Genomic DNA, 21272 nt, shown 5'->3' with positions numbered 1-21272 from the left:
GGGGGGGGGGGGCTCAGCACACAACGTAAGGGAGCTATGTACCTGGGAGCACTTTATGAAGTCCACTGCAGTGCCCCCTAGGGTGCCCAATTGCTGTCCTAGCATGTCAGGGGGACCAATGAACTAGAAATGCTGGCTCCTCCCACATCCAAATGGCTTGCATTTGGACGTTTTTGACTTGGACGTCTTTGGTTTCGAAGATCGCCGAAACTCAGACATCCAAATCTAGGGACTTCCAAATCTAAGGACGTCAATGGTATTTTCGAAACAAAAGATGGACATCCATCTTTTTTTCAAAAATACGCTTTTCCCCGCCTCCGGATTTGGACGTTTTACAGATGTCCAAATCCCAACTTAGACGTTTCTTTTGAAAATGCCCCTCTATGAGACCCTTTTACTAAGCAGCAGTAAGCATTAATGCGTGCTTACCACATGCTAAAAGGCACTACCGCAGGATGTGCTCAGGCATCGCACGGTAGTTCTGGGATCGGTGTGTGCCAATCCTGTGCTTAAAATATATAAATATCTTTTAGGTATCTTTGGTAGTGGAGAGTAGCCGTGCTCTGCGCTAATTGGCAAATTGCCATGCGCTGCTGATTAGTGCAGGAGCCCTTACTGCCTAGTAAATAGGTGGCGGTAAGGTCTCCCGAGGCCATGCACTAATTGGAAAATTAGCACGTGTCCATAAATGGAAAAAATAGAAATGGCAGCCATTTTACTGCCATGTTAAAAGTGGCTTCAACACGCGGGAAACCCACATGCTAAAAACAACGCAGGCCTCTTCTTAGTACGGATTGTAAAAAGGCCCATATGTTTATGCAGTATACCCTTAATAATGTGGATGGGAATAATTCAGTGAAGTCTGCTGTCATCCACTTTCTTAATGTTAATATGATTGAACACCCTGCTAAAACATTACAAAATAAAAATTAAGCAGATACTAACATTATTATTTATTTTTTGTTATCAAAGTATGTCCAGAAATATCAGGTATTAAAGAATTTGTTCCGGACGCAGTTTTACAAAAATGTTGCTACTATAACTGACAATGAACGCTTTGAGATGCATCCTTCATTTATTATTAAGACAGGGAATTACTTAGAAAAAATTCTCATAAATTAAAAGAAACCAACAAAATATTGTATTTATTTTTTTTTAGGTATCAGTTGGTCAGGGCAAATTCGGCACTCGTGCAACAACAGTCAAGATCTGCTGCTGCTTGGTGCGCCTCTTCTAAAATTACCCAATATGATTCAAATATAGGCACCAGGTTTAAATTTTGCACTTACAAAATATGTTCATGTCACTCAAATTATACAACATGGCAGTGCTGACGTCCTACTACTACACCCAATTAATAGCAGAGGGTCTGAGCGCTTCATTCAGTTAAACCAACGACAGCGACGAATCCTTGGGAGAGACTATTATAAAATAGCCACATGTTGTATGTGAATTTGAATGCACGCCAAGTACGTGTATGAAGAATGTTTAGTAAGAAGTCCAAGAGCCTATTTGCTTGTTCCATTTTCCCTTTTTTCAGCCCAAACACTAAAGGGCTTTCATTTCAGTCATATTAAAATGCCCAGTAAAAGTCTGTTGGTTTGAACCGATTTTAAGTGAATCCCAAACTATATAGCCTAATTTGGCTCTATTTGTCAGCCTCTGGGTATGTAGGGTACTTGACCGTCTCTATTTTCTCTTTTACTTTGTAAGATGGATACAAGCCTGTTCTTCCTAGTTTTCTGTTGATGCCTTTAGAGTAACCATCCCAGTGGTTTCCAGCCACACCAATAATATCTCCTGGTTCCATAGGAATTTCATCAGCAGTTCGTGGCTGATGAAGATAAATAGCAATCTGGTTGTGGGCATTTTGTCCTCCAAAGTAGTAAATATCATCCAAAGAGTGGAAAAGTGATGAAGCATCGGGATGCAATGTCTGCATAATTTCATAGGCAACACGACAAACCTAAAAGAAAAAAAAACATATATATAATATATCGTGTTTACTACAATTTCAAAAACTCACCATGGAAATTGCACAATTTGTGGCTCAAAGCAACACTGAAATGTATGTACAATTAGAATCTTGCCGTGTTATACTGTGTTGAATATATAATGATCCAACATGGCATATGGGTTTTGAAAAGCATGGAATGGCAAGATTATTCTCAAGAAAGTAAATTCACTGCAGATGATATACAGAATTTAGGACAATACATTAGTTTTTAAACAACATATGCCATTTCCAATCTACTGAATGGAATATTTGCTCTAGAACGATTTTTTCCCCAGTAGATTTTAAATATTTTAAGTACATTTCTGTAAGATAATATGATATTTACAGATGATCTTCCAGCAAACTCAATACAACAGAATCATTTGGATTTAAAGCATACAACGTTATCATTAAACAGGACTGTAACACACTTCATAATTTCTTCATAAACAGTCTGTTGGCCTCTGACAAAGATGGCCTGACAGACTCTTTTGGCAGAATTTTTACTAACGAAAAGAGAAGCAATGCTGTGACTATATTATCCAGCTAAAATGAGGCACAGAAAAAAGAGTAATTTGAACAAGGCTAAAATCTAGGGAGAGCAGGGATTAGAATTAATGGCCTGTGAGTTTTCTTTATAGTTTCATGGAAATATCTGCTGTTGACTTATTACTATAAAAAGTATTGCTTGTGTAATGACCCTGACCTGGGCTTTCTGGGTTTGGAATCGGACCCTTCTGGAGCCTCCCAAAGGCAGTCTCGATCGGACCCTTTACTTACTTGGCACTCTGTGCCTCCACCTGGGGAAAGAAGCGTTAGTGGGTAGCATTACCTCTTCTCTGCCAGGAACCCAAAAATACAAGTCCAAACCAAGCTGTAGGAACCAAGACTGGCTGTGAATTTGGTACTCACTTATATTCTCTTATGTCCAAATGACATACTGGAGTCAGCAGTTCATACAAACCCCAAACTGTTCATTCTTAACTCTGAAAAATCAGGGTCAACCAGAAACAGCTCTCCAACATTTGAGGCAAGTCTTTTAAAACCACAATCCTTCTGGTATTCCTCCAAGGGAACTCTTGTACTCTCCTTTACTTACATACAGAGGATTTTCAGAAGGAATATTCCATGCCTGTCCCAGAGAATAATATCCCAAAGGTTGTGCTCCTCCCAATTCACAAGTCCAGACCCTCCCTTGCCCGCGCCTGCCCACCTCCGCACGCCGACCACCATAAATCATAATTTATCAGTTTAAAAGGAGGTTTAGAGCTCTCGGAACCCCACCTCACCCTGCACCTTGATGTGAATCCACCACATTTCAGAACAGAGTGGCAAACAGTGGCAGCAATTTTCATATCCCATCAGCTGCCAACCCCAGAGCCTCCTTGCTGTTGCATCCCGCCCTTGCAGAAGTAGGAAGTGACATCAAAAGGGGGCGGGATGCAGCAGCGAGGCGACTCTGGGCTTGGCAGCTGACAGGATATGAAAATCGCTGCCGCTGCTCTCTACTGAAATATGGATGCACATTAAGGTATAGAGAAGGGATGTGTTCTGAGACAGGAGGACAAATGTGCCAGAGATGCGGGGCCCCTAGGAATGCGAGGCCCTGTACGACTGCCCCTGTCCAGGGCCGGTCCTAGGGTCTCTGGTGCCCCCCTGCAGACTATTAGTTGGCATCCCCCCCCCCCCGTCTAGCATCTCCTTTCTCTCTTCTCCCTCCCTCTTCTCCCACCCTGCCCCCTTTTTCATCCCAGTGCCTTAAAAGGTGAAGAGCAAGTTGAAGAACTACAGGCAGAGGGAGCACAAGATGCAAAGGAAATAGGAGCTGAAAGAGATGGAGTGCATCTTTGTGGGACTGCTGAACAAATACAGGGTTTACAACCACTTAACTTTTTGTGCTTTCATGTTCACGAAATTAGCAGATACGGTAGGGACTGCCTAGGCTAGCCACGCCACCCACACGCACAGGAGGAGCGACTTGCGAGTGGACTCAGCAGAGGGAAACCATTTGCACTGCGGCCTTCTGCCTGCTCCACCACGGCGCTGAACACTGAGTCTGTCCGGTTCAGTCAGTGGTGTGCTGGTAAATGTTTAACAACAGGCTCTCTCCCCAATCCACCTCTGCCCCCCCCATCCACCTCTGCCCCCCCCCAAAAAAAAAAATTGCACAGCTCGCTATAGCCGTGGAGAGAGTCTGGGGGGGGGGGGGGGGCAATGCATTACTCTCTCAAAAAAAATTAAATGCTCCCAGGTTCCAATCTAATTCATGTTTAATGTGGGATAAAATGCCATAAATAAGTAAATAAATAAATATAAACTTTTAACATTGAGCACCTGATTCTCAAAGTGAACATATTCCAAACACTATAATGAAAATAAAATGATTTTTTTCTACCTTTGCTGTCTGGTGACTTTGTTTTTCTAATCATGCTGGCCCAGTACCTGATTCTGCTGCTATCTGTCCTCTTAACTCCGTTTCCGGGGCTTCCTTTCCATTTATTTCTTTACTTTCTTCCTTTGTTTTTAATTTCTTGCCTTACATCCGTAAGTAAAAGCTGGGTCCTCTGCAGACTTGACTGTCCAGTGGATCCAGCTTCTGCCTATTTTCTCCATCCATGTGCAGGTTTTCTTCCTTTTCCCACATCTCATCTCCTTCCCTCCCCTCCATCCATGTCGAGCATTTCTATCTCCCTTCCCCTCCATCCATGTGCATCTCCTTCCTCTGTCTTCCCTCCCCTCCATCCATGTCCAGAATTTCTCCCCTTCATCCATGTGCATCTCCTTCCTGTCTTCCCTCCCCTCCATCCATGTCCAACAATTCTCCTCTCTCCCTGCCCTTCCCTTCATCCATGTCCAACAATTCTCCTCTCTCTCTGCCCTTCCCTCCCATCCATATTCAACAATTCTCCTCTCTCCCCTGCCCTCCATCCACCCATGTCCAGCAACCCTCCTCTCTCCCCTGCCCTCCCCTCTATCCACCCATGTCCAGCAACCCTCCTCTCTCCCCTGCCCTCTCCTCTATCCCTCCCATTTATGGCCACCTGCCCGCCCTCTTCTCCGACTCCCCCCAACATCCCCCTTTTTCTTCTTGCCACCCTGCGTGGTTTAAGTCTTTTTAAAAATTTACCTCCGTCCCAGTGGCCGCGTCATTTCTATAAGGACTTACTCTCTCAGTAATCCCCATCCTAACAGGGGATTACACTTGGAGCAGGGATAGTGAGTGAATTAGGAAAACATTTTAAAAGTTATATTTTAGAAAGCAAGATGCCAACAGTACATACTAGTTTTTTTTTTTTTTTAAATAAAGCAATAAAGAGTTGTAGATGGTTTGGCCTATACTAACATAAAAATGATATTCCATAACTTTCAGTAAAATTATACAATTGTGCTGTATAAGCCAGCAATTATCTAATTAGTAGGTGTATCAGACAATCAATGAATTGGGACTGGCTGACCCACCAACTCTGTTGCTGTGTTATTTTCTGATAAAAATGATTGGCCACTGGTTCATAGAGTAGAACAGGCATTGGACTATTTCAGGATCATTGTCTGTACATGTTTCTGTAAACTTGAGCACAGACACTAAAAAGTAATTATTCTCATATGTCCCTGGAATCTTGATGATTATTACTGTAATTTCATTATACAAGTCCAGACTATTCACATGCATTAATGAAAGAAAGCTTAAAGGAGAGTTTGATACAATAGGCACGTACAAAATGGAAGAAAATAAAATAAAAAAAAGCGCCTGTAAGAGACCTCAATCTGTTTTGCACATACATCATTTAGCATGGCATATATATAGAACTGGCACTGAACGCTTCAATTACGTCAGTGTATCTGACCCAATGCTTGAAAATCAGATTTTTCCCCGAGTCCCTTAATTTTACTTTTAACCCATAGATAGTTCAGAATAAAGGGGCCGATGCACACAGGTCATCATTAAATATGGCATCTGCAGGTGAACTTACCGATTCGTAAACAGCAACTGATACACAAACAGAATCATATGCAAATTAGATGCATGAAAATTCTGTGAGGGAAAGCGCCTAGGGCATGCACAGAACAGTCTCTCGGTAGGTGTCCATGTTCAGCACATGCACAGGAATTGCTATGATCCTGTATGTGCCAAATCCAGGGGGTGGGGGTGGGGGAGAAGGAAGTGTTCACTTTCTGCCTGTGCCTAGGCCGGGGTGGGGGGTGATTGGGAGGTTGAGATTGAAGGGAACTGGACAGGGGGGTCAGTCGAAGAGTTGCCAGCATGGCTACCGGAAGCCCAACCTTAATTTTTTCTGCCAACTAACTAGCCTGAAGTACTCATCAGCCATCCTCTGTTTTGGGTCTATATTCTATAATCACAGGAGAAATTTTGGTGCTTGAAAAGCAGGAAGGCTGCAAAATGTTCTTCAGTGAAAGGATTAGCTGATATCTCTAATATTAAACAACATGTATCAGCCACCTACCAATCTGTGGGATGGTCTCCCCCTTGGCCTGGGATTGGTCACACAAAACACCTCCTGACTTGCTGGAAGATTTTGCATGTTAAAGGTAGGTAGGTGCTCCTTTCTTTGCATCACATGGAATGCTCATTTGAATACAGATGAGCTCATTTTAACGTATTTACATTGGATTATTGGTAGCTGCTACGGTGAATAGTTAAAGCCACGCAGAACCCCTTTGTGCATTAGATGCTTTAATGTTTGCTTTAGACTGGCTACAACTGGTCTAAAGCAAATGCTGCACGCAAGGTAAGCTTTGTGCATCTCCCCCCCCCCCCACAAAAAAAAAAATAAAGCTAGCCTGTAATATGAGTAAAATATGGTTCTTTAGATATTTACTTATAAGGGGTCCACAGGGTTTTATATTCCTGAGGATGTTTCCCCTCACCATCTTATTGGTCAAATTTGACCAATAGGACAGTGAGGGAGCTGGGATCTAGCCCACTTTAAAAGCTTGGTGCTGCCCCACCGCATGTGGAGTCTGGACTTTAAGGAGATGATCGTGTTGTTGGCTGGTCCCCACTCCCCGTCTGATGATCATCAGGAGGGGGACCTACAGCCAAGCACCTGGAGGAGGCAGAGAAGACAGTATGCAGCACACTAGCAGTGCAGCAGTGCCAGAGTCTCTCTGACTGAGACTTTAAATTGTGAGTCAGGGTCCAGGGTGAGAGGGAGCCAGAGCAGAGGGACAGGGGCAAAACGAAGATGACACATCATCATGGGGAATCCCTACTGGGGTTGCGTAGCAGATCAGCAGCAGCGCAGCTGGCAGGAAAGAGTGGGTATCTTTCCTGCCCCACTAGAACACCAGTAAGTTCAGGGAGGGCAGGGCTAGAGCAAGGAGGTTGACCTCATCCAGTCCATTCTCCTGTTTTCAATATGAAAACAGGAAACGGGAACGGATGAGGTCAAAAAGTTTGAAGTCAGTTTGGTTTGTCTGTTTCCTCTCCCCTGCTCATCCGTTGTTCTGTGTACATTCAAAACAAAACAAGCAAACCTATGAGCTGCTGCATCCACATTGTCGTTCTTTATTGTTGGTGGTATTTTTATTTAATCTCACTTATATTTTCAAACATGCCAGCTTGTGCAGCATACAAATGTACAGAAAGGAAGTATAATAACGGAATAACTTTTCATAGGTAGAGTAGTAATTTGTTATAAATTGTAGTCAGTGTGTCATCTGGAGGGGCTGGTTATAGGGACAACCTAGCATGTGTTATGGTTGTGCAGAGATTTTTGTCTCCTAGTAAAGAGCCACTAAAACAGACATCATGTTAATTAGAATCAGGTGCTCAACATTCAGAGTTTCTAGCTATCTGTTTATTTATTTACTTATTTATGAAATGCAGCTTATGCTGATTGTGATTATACTGCTGTGCTGATGCTGATTACAATTATGCTGCTGAATCATGAATTATGATAATGCTGATTATGAATTATGCTGCTGATGCTGCCTATAATTATGCTGATTATGATTATGCTGCATATGGTTACAATAAATATCAATATTCATATCAACCATATTAATATTCATATTGACCTTGTTAATATTGTGCTATTTTGGGGCTACTTTTTAACTACTTATGGGCTGGAAATTTTTTTGCCATCTGGCAATATTGTTAGAGTTGCCAATTCTACGAAGGGTATTTGCTAGCCTAGGGAGGGGGCCGGGGGCTGCCTGCAATAAAACGCTGTTGGTTTGTTGGTAGCATTTTTATTTGATTTTGCTACATTTGCTGTACACATGCCATTGCCGGCTTGTACAAAATATGATGTACACACAGGAAGGAAGTATTGGTTTTTCATCAGGGTAGTGCTTGGCTTTAAACTGTAAATCATTGTGCCATTTTGAGGGGCTGGTTATAGGGACTCCTTGAAGATTATGTTGCTTATGATTATGTTGCTGATGCTGATTATTATGATGCTGCTGATTACGATGCAATATCAATATTATCAACCTTAATATTCATATTGACCTCATCAATATTCATATTAACCTTATTAATATTTATATTGGGCTATTTTGGGGCTGGAAAACATTTTGCCATCTGGCAACACTGGAATGATGGGCTGAGCTGCAAGGGATGTGGGATAATCTGAGTGCTGCACAGGTCTTTGGAGAGAACAAGTGAGTTTTCAGGGGCTGGGGTTGGGAGGAGATTGTTGAAAAACAGTAGAAATGAAGAATGGGGAAAATGTGAAGGGTCTGCTGTCAGCTGAGGAAAAGGACTGGCAGCAAATGCCAGAATTTTACATGATAGTGCGCTGATTCCACGGGGGGGGGGGGGGGGGGCACTGCCTGAATAAGTACGTGAGTAGCAGGTCAACACTAGAAAAGAGAGCTAGAGAGTACATACACTTGTGTATGTTTCTCAATCCCCAGTGAATACAGTCTTATATAAACAAAACTTCCGTTTGAAAATCTGGGCTGGAGTGAAGAAGTTCAGTGAAAAGAAATTTTTAGACCATGGAATTTACCCAGTTAACTATTAAATTACTTGGGCAAATTCTTTTCAATTCTGTCCTAATGCTGCCTCCACTCTGCCTATATTCTTTCAGAAGCATAAAAAAAAAGCTAAAATATGTTATTTTGATTTTCCATTTGTGAACCGTTTTTCACACGTAAAACTGTATATTTATATCTTGGACACTGTGCCCTTAAATATCTTTTGGGCAGTCCATCTTTGGAATCTCTAGTTTTGTATCGGAGTCAATGGAGAGTGAAACTGAAATTACCCAGCTTCACTGGTTTTCAGCCCACTGCTCCTGAGCTACCAAGTTACCTAGGCTCCAGGAGGGAGAGTTTTTGGCCAGTCCTATTTTTGAACTTGTATCCCAATTTAGTGCTCTATTTGTAATCCCTGATAACCACCCACTGAAATCAGCACTTCGGGACCTATTATGTACCAGAACAGGGTTGAAGAAATCCAAGTGTGGCTCAGAATTTCCCTCCTGGAACTGGGTAACTTGGCAGCTCACCAGCTCTAAACATTAAGCATGTGCTTGCATAGTTCCCATGATCACTCACAGAGTACAATGTTATTATACCCACAGTAGGTTGTGTACTTTTTGCTGCTACTTCTAGAGAGGTGAAATGATGGTGGGGAGTGGGGTCCCTGGTAGGGGGGGGGGGGCACAAATATATGTTTGCCTAGGGAGCCAAACAAAGAAATACACAGTGGGGGCCCTTTCAAAGAGCAGCGGTAAGCCCAACAAGGGTTTACCGCTTGCTCTTTCGAAACTAGCGACGGCCCGTGGTCACCCTCAGTTTAGTAAAAGGACCCCAGAGTTTGTCAGACAATAAGGCATATTTCAAAGACTTACAAAGTTTCATAGTAATCTATGGAACTATGCAAGTTTAAGTGCTTTGAAAATGAGCACCTATATATCCCTTCTCCTCCCCCCCCCCTCCCGCCACCTTTTCCTGCTGCTGCTGTGCAACTTCTTTAGGCTCATGTAAGCCCAGTGCCCCCACTTCCACATCCTATGGGATATAATGGGGAAATAATATTTTTGATTTTTGTGAGGAATGGGAACATTGATACTCTTCATTCCCCCTCAGTTTAATCCTTGACCATAACCCCTCTCAATATCAGAGCTGCCAAGAGAAAGAAAGTTTTAAAAGGGAGACTTTCAATTCATGGTATTCCATTCTTCCACAATCTCCTCCCCTTTTCCAATCCTTCTAATGAAATACCTTATTTTACCCCACTGACTGCAAGGTTGGAACAAAAAAGCAGGTACTCAGCTCAATTAGAAATATTATGCATTCCTACCAAGTGATTCTTGAGCTCTGCTCAGTTGCAGGGAGCAGCTGATGGATTAAAACCATAAGCACAAAAATCTGAAAATTTATCTTTTCTTTGCTTGTTCTTGAGTTTCTCTTCCTAGTCTTACCTCTCCTGCGACTTGTCCCTCTCTTCACCCCTTACTACCATTGACTGAAAGCTTGTTAACTGGTTCTGCTTAAAGTACAGCAAAAAGTACCAAGAGCCTTCAGAAACGGCCCCAGGGTCTCCTCTCCGCCCTACCCCTGCGGAAACAAGAAGTTACATCACAGGGGTGGGGTGCGGCACAGGAGACTCTGGGGACACACAGGCAACTTTCTCTGAAATGCTGGTGTGCAAAAGGTAAAATTATGTATAATCATACCTGATAATTTTCTTTCCATTAATCATAGCTGATCAATCCATAGACTGGTGGGTTGTGTCCATCTACCAGCAGGTGGAGATAGAGAGCAAACTTTTGCCTCCCTATATGTGGTCATGTGCTGCCGGAAACTCCTCAGTATGTCGATATCAAAGCTCCATCCGCAGGACTCAGCACTTAGAGAATTACACCCACAAAGGGACACTCTGCCCAGCTCACCACCGCCGAAACGGGGGAGGGGAATTAACCCAGCTCATCCCCACACAAGTGGGGGAGGGGAATCCGTCCAGCTCATCCCCGCGGAGCGGGGGAGGGACACCACACCCGCCGATGCGGGGGGATCTGGCTTATCCTGCAACCGCAACCGCGGGAGGAGCTGACTGACCCTAACACCGCCGAAGCGGGAGGGGTACAAAGCTGCCCTACAGCCGCACGAAGCGGGAGGGAGTGCCGGCAGAATTTATGTCTCAATCCAGCCCCGTAAAACGGAGGGGAGAGGAATGCAGCAGCTCACTGTAACACAAAGTCGTCTCAACTCTTGAAGAATCCAAGTGAAAGAAGAACTTGAACACGAAGTCCTCCTGAAGTAACTGAAGGCTAAACTTGAACCTAAAATTCAACCAGAATATAAACAGTACAGATATCTGGGAGGGGCTATGGATTGATCAGCTATGATTAATGGAAAGAAATTATCAGGTATGATTATACATAATTTTACCTTCCATATCATCAAGCTGATCAATCCATAGACTGGTGGGATGTACCGAAGCAGTACTCACCCAGGGCGGGACATAGAAATCCCTGACCTCAACACTGAAGCTCCAAACCGGGCCTCCGCCCGTGCAGCCACAGTCAAACGGTAATGCTTGGAGAATGTATGAGCCGAAGCCCACGTTGCCGCCTTGCATATCTCTTCCAAGGAGACGGATCCGGCCTCTGCCATCGAGGCCGCCTGAGCTCTCGTGGAGTGAGCCTTCAGCTGGATAGGCGGCACCTTCCCCGCGGCCACATAAGCCGCTGCAATGGCTTCCTGGACCCATCTTGCCACTGTAGGCTTAGCAGCCTGCAGACCCTTACGAGGACCTGCAAACAGGACAAACAGATGATCCGATTTCCGGAAATCATTGGTCACTTCCAAGTATCTGATGATGACTCGTCTCACATCCAGATATTCAAGAGCGGAGTACTCCTCTGGGTAGTCCTCCCTACGAAAGGAAGGGAGACAGAGCTGCTGATTCACATGGAAGCGAGAACCAATCTTGGGCAGGAAGGAAGGCACTGTGCGAATAGTCACTCCTGCCTCAGTGCACTGCAGAAAAGGCTCTCGACATGAGAGCGCCTGGAGCTCGGAAACTCTTCTGGCTGAAGTGATAGCCACCAAAAAGACTGCTTTCAACGTCAGGTCTTTCAGAGATGCCCTCGACAAGGGTTCCAAAGGCGGCTTCTGCAATGCTCTTAGCACCAGGTTGAGATTCCACGCAGGCACCACTGAGTGCAGAGGAGGGCGCAGGTGATTAACTCCCTTGAGAAAGCGCACCACATCTGGCTGCGAAGCCAGGGAAGCACCCTTCAGGCGGCCCCTGAAGCAAGCCAGAGCCGCTACCTGGACTTTAAGGGAACTGAGCGACAGGCCTTTCTCCAGACCTTCTTGCAGGAACGCCAACACTGAAGAAATTGGAGCAGTGAAGGGAGAAAGTGAGCCTGCTTCACACCATGCTGCAAAGATACGCCAAACCCTGGCGTAAGCAGTAGAAGTAGAGCGCTTCCTCGCTCTCAGCATAGTGGCGATGACCTTGTCTGAGAAGCCCTTCTTCCTCAGACGCTGCCGCTCAATAGCCAGGCCGTAAGACCAAAGGGAGAGGGATCCTCCATCACCACGGGACCCTGATGTAACAGGCCCTGCTCCACTGACAGCCGCAGAGGATCGTCGACTGAGAGCCTGAACAAGTCCGCATACCAGGGACGTCTGGGCCAATCCGGACCCACCAGGATTACCCTGCCGGGATGCTTTGCCACCCGGTCTAGCACCCTGCCCAACATGGGCCAGGGCGGGAACACATAGAGGAGCTCTTGTGTCGGCCACTGTTGGAGAAGAGCATCTACTCCCAGGGATCGAGGGTCCCGTCCTCTGCTGAAAAAGCGCGGCACTTGGCCATTGGCCGATGACGCCATCAAATCTAGGCTCGGCTGGCCCCAGCGCTTCGTGATGTCCAAGAACGCCTGAGCAGATAGTTGCCACTCTCCGGGCTCCAAGGTATGGCGACTGAGAAAGTCCGCCTTGACATTCATGACTCCGGCAATGTGGGCCGCTGAAAGCTGCTCCAGGTTCGCTTCCGCCCACTGGCAAAGACTCATAGCCTCCTTGGCTAGAGGGGCGCTCTGGTACCTCCCTGGCGGTTGATATAGGCCACAGCCGTGGCATTGTCCGACAGGACCCGTACAGGCTTCAACACGAGTACCGGGATGAACTCCAATAACACCAAGCGAATGGCTCTGAGTTCCAGGAGGTTGATAGACCACTTGCCTCTGCAGGAGACTAGAGCCCCTGCGCTGTCCTTCCCAAGCAGTGGGCTCCCCAGCCCATCAAAGAGGCGTCTGTCGTGACGACAATCCACTCCGGGGTCACCAGAGGCAATCCTGCAGACAACTTGTCTGTCTGCGTCCACCAGCTCAGCGCCTTGCGCACTGCTGGGTCCACGGGAAGGCGCACAGCGTAATCCTCCGACATCGGAGTCCAGCGCAGCAGCAGAGATAGCTGTAGTGGTCTCATATGAGCCCTGGCCCAGGGCACTACTTCCATCGTGGCCGTCATAGAGCCCAACAGCTGCACGTAGTCCCAAGCCCGAATAGGAGAGGCTACTAGGAACTAGTCCACCTGAGCCTGAAGCTTGACAATCCGATTGTCTGGCAGGAACACTCTGCCCACTTGGGTGTCGAATCGAACTCCCAGATACCCCAGGGACTGAGTCGGGCGCAGCTGGCTCTTCTTCCAGTTGATGATCCATCCCAGGGAGCTCAAAAGAGCAACTACCCGGTCCATAGCTTTGCCGCACTCTGCATAAGAGGGGGCTCGGATCAACCAGTCGTCCAGATACGGATGGACTTGTACTCCTTCCTTTAGCAGGAAGGCCGCTATGACCCCCATTACTTTGGAAAAGGTCCGCGGAGCAGTAGCCAACCCGAAAGGGAGGGCTCTGAACTGGAAGTGTCGTCTCAGGACTGTAAAACGCAGAAAGCGTTGGAGAGGAGGCCAGATGGGAATATGCAGGTACGCTTCCTTGATGTCCAAGGAAGCCAAGAACTCTCCTGCCTTCACTGCCGCTATAACAGAGCGGAGAGTCTCCATGCGAAAGTGCCTCACTTTCCAGGCCCGATTGACCCCTTTGAGGTCGAGGATAGGCCGGACAGAACCCCCTTTCTTTGGAACCACAAAGTAAATGGAGTAACGTCCCTTGCCAATCTGATTTTTTGGCACCGGAACGACCGCACCCAGGCGGATCAGGTTGTCCAAGGTCTGCTGCACTACCACAGCTTGACCGGAGACTTGCAGGGAGAGAGTACAAACCCGTCTCTTAAGGGTTGGCAGAACTCTAGCTTGTAGCCATCTCTGATGACTTCCAGCACCCACGCGTCTGAAGTTATAGTGGTCCACTCGCCCAGAAACGAGGACAGCCGTCCTCCAATCTGCACTGGGGCGTGGACCAAGGCCCCGTCATTGGGTACGAGACCCTGGGGGAGGACCGGAGGGCGTACCTCCGGGACGGCGGTCTCTGCGAAAGGAATGCTGCTTGGGGGAGAAATTCCTCTTGAAGGAAGAGGGGGCAGAGGAACCCGACTTGCCCGGGCGGTATGGAAGTATCGGGACGAGTACTAACCCGAGCCCTGACCTCTGGTAATTTCTTGCCCTTAGACGTGCCGAGATCGGTCACGATTTTGTCCAGCTCGACCCCAAAGAGCAGCTTGCCTTTAAAAGGCAATCTAGCCAGGCGGGATTTAGAGGCGTGGTCAGCAGACCAATGTTTCAGCCAAAGCCACCGCCGCGCAGAGACTGTCTGAGCCATGCCTTTAGCTGAGGCTCTCCAGACATCATACAGCAAGTCTGCCAAATAGGCTAAGCCCGATTCCAGGGCCGGCCAATCAGCCCTCAAGGAATGATCCGAGGGGGAAGCCCGCTGCACCATAGTCCGGCACGCCCTGGCCACATAGGAGCCGCAAACTGAGGCCTGCAAACTTAAAGCAGCTGCCTCCAAGGACGACCTTAAGGCCGCCTCCAATCTTCTGTCTTGGGCGTCCTTTAGGGCCGTGCCACCTTCCACCGGCAACGCCGTTTTCTTAGTCACCGCAGTGATTAAAGAATCCACGGTAGGCCCCAGATAGGCCTCACGTTCACTCACAGCCAAAGGATAGAGGCGGGACATAGCCCTAGCCACTTTAAGGCTCGTTTCCGGGACATCCCATTGAGCCGCAATTAAGGTGTGCATGGCATCATGCACGTGGAAGGTTCTAGGCGGGCGCTTCGTCCCCAGCATAATGGCAGAGCCAACAGGGGCTGAGGGAGAGACGTCCTCCGGAGAGGAAATCTTCAAAGTGTCCATGGCCTGTAACAACAGGTTGGGCAAATCCTCTGGGCTAAAAAGCCGCGCTGCAGAGGGGTCATCCGCTCCATCCGAGCGGGGATCTATCTCCTCCAAGGAATCCGCAAAGGATCGTTGGGAGACCTCAGACACGCTGCCCTCATCTACATCGGAGGAGACAAAAGTCCTCCAAGGCCTGGAAATCAACCCGAGGGCGTTTACCTCTGGGAACCTCAACCTCTTTATCAGAAGAGGGAGCAGGGGCAGCGTTTGCATGAGGAAAGCCTGATGCAGCAGCAAAACAAACTCGGGGGAGAAACCCCCCAGACTGTGCACTTCCGCAGCCTGGGCAACAGCCCTAGACGCACTCTCAACCGGCGCTCGCAATAGCGGGGGAGAGACATGCTGCACATCCAAAATGGCGTCCGGCGCGAAACTCCGTGAAGGAGCCGTGCGGGAAGAACGGCGCTTAACTTTAGCCGCTTTTGTGCCGTCGCCCAAATTAAGGGCGTTCATGGCATTAATGTCTCCAACCTCAAGGGCGGCCCCGAAGAAGCCGTCCGAGCCACGTGGCCGGCCAAGATGGCGGAGGCGAGGAGCGGGGATGGGCGTTTATGGCGGGAAAAAACCGCCACGCCGGAGGAACGACCGGGACATTCATCGGTCACTAAACTATCACCCATCAAGGGCGAATCAGGTTGTAAAACCCCCGCATCCCCTCTAGAAGCGCTCCAGCGATCCGGGGAGCGACCCTTTGCGCCCTCGCCCTCCGACGCCATTGCCACGAGGAGGAGAATCGGGGAACCCCCTGCCCGCTATAAAAAGGTAAAATTACCTGCTTGCCGCTCCGAGCTGTAACGAACTGGTGTCCCAGTGAGTAGCTGCAATGAACGTTTAAAGAAACATCGAATTAAACGCCTTTAAAGACGTTTAAAAAAAAATATATATATATATTTTTTTTTTTTTTAAACGGAGCCAGCGGGAGGGGGGAGAAAAGGAGGGACCTGGCACCACCAGGTTTGCACTTGCTCAAAAGAGCCCTCAACCCCAGGCCTCAACAAAACCTAAGGATTAGGCTTGGAGGCCTAGCCAGAGCTGCTGCTGTGTGTGACCACCACCTGCTGAGATAGAGAACATACTGAGGAGTTTCCGGCAGCACATGACCACATATAGGGAGGCAAAAGTTTGCTCTCTATCTCCACCTGCTGGTAGATGGACACAACCCACCAGTCTATGGATTGATCAGCTTGATGATATGGAAGAAATAAGTTGAAAAGTAAAATGGGGGGGGAGTTGCCACGGCAACTGTGGCTCCCTTGTTCAGACGTCATAGATGGGGAGCAGGTAAAAAAGGTTCCAGCACCAATAAAGCCCTGGGCACATGGCAGGGAAATACTGCCCCCCCCCCCTGCCCTGGGCACTGCCTGGTTGCCTGTATGGTCAGTCTGCCCCTAGCGTTATTCCAAGATATTTCATAGAATCCACTAAAGTTATAGGGGAGCTATGTAGGGGTGGGAGAGATTACCTGTGATCCCTAGTGCCACTCTTATGGCAAGATTGAGAATAAGGGGGTCTTTTACTAAAGCTTAGCTCAAGTTATCTGCAGCAGGGCCCATTATATTCCTATGGGCCCTGGTGCAGATAACTCGAGCTAAGCTTTAGTAAAAGACCCCCTAAGTTTGTTAGAGGAAAATCAAACTTCTCAGTTATACCAAACTTGCTAAATTTACAATGAATCCTGTTGGTAACCTTAAACTGAAATCCCCTTTTTTTTTTAAAGGTCTTACTTATAATGGCGATAAATTCTGCTTGGGGAATGTTCATATACTCATATGATGACTCAATGTCCAAAATAGCTTGCTTTTTTTGTTGTAATGTTTTATTTCAAATATTCTAAAAATCAATAAATTCAAAGAATTAAGTATTAGATGATAACAGCAAAAATAACAAAATAATATTAGTCATAATAGAAGAACATTAAAAAAAGGAAAATAACATTCCAACTTAGTCCACAAATAATTGGGCCAAGATACAAGGAAATTATAAATCACTATAAAGCATTCATTAATACAAAATTAATCAAAAGCTGAGGCAAGACAGAAGCAATTGCAGCTAATCTAACAGCATCATTATATCAAGTGGGAATATTAAAGGAAGCATTTCTTTCACCTTCTTTAACAGAAATAAATTCAAGCAACTTCTTGGGATCAAAAAATACATAATTATTAAGATTTAAGGATACCAAACATATGCAGGAAAATTTTAATGCAAAGAAACCATCCAGGGAGAGAACTTTAGGCCTTAAAGCCAGGAATTCTCATCTCCATTTTTGAATATCTATAGGAAGATCAGGAAAAATTGCAACTTTAGAGCCTAAAAATGTTGTTCATATGACGAAAATAAAGACAAAAGATATTATTTCTGTCCAGTTCCAGTGCAAAAGTCACTAATGTTGTTCGTTCGGTAATAACCTCTAAGGAACTTTCAAAAATTCAGTGATATTCAATTCAGGCTGAGGTCTCTCGGTAGAACTTCTTTTTTTATTTATTTTTTTTATTTATTGCACTTGTATCCCACATTTTCCCACCTATTTGCAGGCTCAATGTGGCTTACAAAGATCTGTTATGGCATCGCCATAGCAGGGAAGAAATACAATTGGTGTTGCAAAGAGATAAAAGAAAACAAGAGGATCTGGTTATGTAGCTGTACAGTGAGACATTCTGAATAAAGGAGTGTAAGGGTTGTGTTCAAGTAATTATGGGTTCTCGTGGTAGGCTTTGTTAAAGAGATAGGTTTTCAAAGCTTTGCAGAAGCTATTTAATTCGTTGATCATTTTCAAGTGAGTTGGTAGTGCATTCCACATCTTTGTACTCATGTAGGAAAAGCTGGACGCATGTGTATTTGAGCCCTTTACAGCTGGGGAAGTGTAGGTTGAGAAAGGTGTGGGAAAATCGTTTAGAATTTCTGGTTGGAAGGTCCACTAGGTCTAGCGTGTAGGTCGGGGCATCTCCCTGCTAGATACTGGACTCTAACATAGGCGGATAAGCATTCAGCTGGAAGACCCAAAATCTCTTGAAAATATTTTTTCAGCATATTGAATGCTGGAATTAATGGCGGCTTTGGAAAATTTAACAATCTTAAGTTGTTCTTCCTATACTGATTGTCCAGGTACTCTAGTGTTACGTCTGTGCTCACCTCGCCCTCTGGTGGCCAGAACCAGTGGCTGCTATGGACTATCACCCGTTTCAGACTTCAGCACAGTCCAGTCCAGGTCTTCCAGGCTGCCAGACTTGTCTTGTTTGACCCTGGACAGCTCCCGTAGTTGCCTGGTGATTGCTGCAGCTGGGCTTATTAGCCATTTGGAAACTCTCTGCCTTTGCATCGTCTAAGGTCCCTGGTATGTTGGTGCTCTGTGCACTTCTGCCTAGTCTAGTTTCTTGTTTTAGTTTCTTGCCTGATTCTGCTGTCTGCCCAGACCCGGCTTGTTTCCTGTTTTTTTCTACTGCTTGCTGCCTGCCCTGACCCGGCTTGTCCTTTGGTTTACTCTTCTGTTTTGTGTCTAAGTCCTTGTCTGTGTGTGTCTTTAGTGGCTGTTCTGCAGCTTTCAGTTCTGTGTCTTGTTTATCAGTGTTTTGTTCCCTGTTTTAGTGGCTGCTTGCAGCTTTTAGTCCTGTCCTTTAGCTTATCCCTTCCTTGCCCTGCTGTCCCTGTATGTTCCTTTCCTCTTTGACCCTCAGTCCTGGTTCAGCCTAGTGGGTATCCAGTCCTGCCTTGTCCAGTAAGTCCTGCCGGCCACCTGCAGCCAGGAGCTCAACTCCTGGTGAAAAGTGGCCAAGTGCAGGTGAAGTTTAAGGGTACCTGCTCTGCTTATGTCCTGCCTGTTTGCCTCTGCTGCAACTCCAGTCCGGAGTTCCAGTTCTGTTCTGCCTAGTCTCCGGTGTGGGGTGGTTTTGCCTGCCACTGCCGCTCCTCGGCAGTGGCCTAAGGGCTCACAAACCTAGTTCCTGTTTTGGATACATGACATCTAGCTTACGAGCAAGTGTATCCCTATCTCTCACAGTTACCATTGAAAAGTTCTGAAACTTCTTGACCTCTTCTTCCAAAACGCCCACCTTAGAAGACTGATGGATTAAATCCACTGACGGATTCTTAAAATCTTCAACATTGAAACTTCACCTCTAAAAGAGCTTGAAAAAGATTAGAGAGAAGAATTCAAACCTTAAATAGCATCCCATAAGGACTCTATAGTCACCATAGCTGTCTTTTTTCACTTCTCTGAGGCACAAAGAAGCAGCTCCCTCGCTGGAAGATGACTCCAATCCTTCCCTTCCTCCTAGAGATGTAACAGCAAGCAGGGAAGATGCAGCGACTAAATCCACTGACAGATTCTTAAAATTGAACATTCACCTCTAAAAGAGCTTGAAAAAGATTGAAGAGAAGAATTCAAACCTTAAATAGCACTCCAAAAGGACTGCATAGTCACCACAGCTGTTTTTTTTTCTTCTCTGAGGCACAAGGAAGCAGCTCCCTCGCTGGGAGACAACTCCACTCCTTCCCTTCCTCTCACAGATGTAACAGCAAGCAGGGAAGATGCAGCGACGGGTCCCCCTCCAGCCATGGCTGGAAACAAAACCACTTTGGGTGTTCCATGCAGCAGCAATCCTGCCGCTGCAAAACTACTTCCAAGTCACAGAGGAGCTGTGCAAAGTGGTAGGCTAAACTCAGCTAGACTCAGAGCCCACATGCACACGTCTGCTTCAGATGCCATCTTGGCCCCCAAAATATCTTGTTTTATTACTTTTGGAAATCCTAAGCTACTACTACTACTTAACATTTCTAGAGCGCTACTAGGGTTACGCAGCGCTGTACAAATTAACAATTAAGGACGGTCCCTGCTCGGAAGAGCTTACAATCTAAAGGACGAAATGTCAAGTTGGGGTAGATAAGTTTTCCTGAGAAGAGGTGTAGTGATTAGGTGCCGAAGGCGACATTGAAGAGGTGGGCTTTGAGCATTGATTTGAAGATGGGTAGGGAGGGGGCACGGCGTATGGGCTCAGGGAGTTTGTTCCAGGCATGGGGTGAGGCGAGACAGAAGGGGCGGAGCCTGGAGTTGGAGGTGGTGGAGAAGGGTACTGAAAGGAGGGATTTGTCTTGAGAGCGGAGGTTACGGGTAGGGACGTAAGGGGAGATGAGGGTAGAGAGGTACGGAGGGGCCGCAGATCGAGTGCATTTGTAGGTGAGTAAGAGAAGCTTGAACTGTATGCGGTATCTGATTGGGAGCCAGTGAAGTGACTTGAGGAGAGGGGTGATATGAGTATATCGGTTAAGGCGGAAGATAAGACGTGCGGCAGAGTTCTGGATGGACTGAAGGGGGGAAAGATGGCTACGTGGGAGGCCGGTCAGGAGTAGGTTGCAGTAGTCAAGGCGAGAGGTAATGAGAGAGTGGATGAGAGTTCAGTGGTGTGCTCGGAGAGGACGGGGCGAATTTTGCTAATGTTATAGAGGAAGAAGCGACAGGTCTTGGCTATCTGCTGGATGTGCGCAGAAAAGGAGAGGGAGGAGTCGAAGATGACACCGAGGTTGCGGGCAGATGAGACGGGGACGATGAGGGTGTTATCAACTGAGATAGAGAGTGAAGAGAGAGGGGAGGTGGGTTTGGGTGGGAAAACAATAAGTTCAGTCTTAGACATATTCAGTTTTAGGTGGCGGTTGGACATCCAGGCAGCAATGTCGGATAAGCAGGCCGAGACTTTGGCCTGGGTATCCGCAGTGATTTCTGGTGTGGAGAGATAAAGCTGGGTGTCGTCGGCATAAAGATGATAGTGGAAACCATGAGAAGAGATCAGGGAGCCTAAGGAAGAGGTGCAGATTGAAAAAAGAAGGGGCCCAAGGACAGATCCCTGAGGAACTCCAACAGAGACCGGGATAGGGGAGGAGGACGAACCATGAGAGTGTACTCTGAAGGTACGATGGGAGAGATAAGAGGAGAACCAGGAGAGGACAGAGCCCTGGAACCCAAGGGAGGACAGTGTGTCAAGAAGTAGGTTGTGATTG

General features: G+C 46.7%; 1 protein-coding gene across 9 annotated transcripts in view; it reads right to left on the bottom strand.

The window, feature by feature from the left end:
* Positions 1-958: 958 nt before the first annotated feature.
* Positions 959-21272, bottom strand: part of FUT8 (fucosyltransferase 8) — a 510310-nt gene continuing 489996 nt past the window's right edge. For all 9 annotated transcript variants that reach the window (XM_030215545.1, XM_030215544.1, XM_030215552.1 and 6 more), the window contains one exon: positions 959-1966. In XM_030215545.1, coding sequence (XP_030071405.1) covers positions 1649-1966 — 318 coding nt within the window. In that variant the 3' untranslated portion in view covers positions 959-1648. The remainder of the gene's footprint in view (positions 1967-21272) is intronic.

This window comes from Microcaecilia unicolor, chromosome 9 (assembly GCF_901765095.1).
Source record: "Microcaecilia unicolor chromosome 9, aMicUni1.1, whole genome shotgun sequence".
NCBI lineage: Eukaryota > Metazoa > Chordata > Amphibia > Gymnophiona > Siphonopidae > Microcaecilia > Microcaecilia unicolor.
The sequence above is the reverse complement of the archived record's forward strand: the minus strand, read 5'-3'. Positions and strand labels throughout refer to the sequence as shown.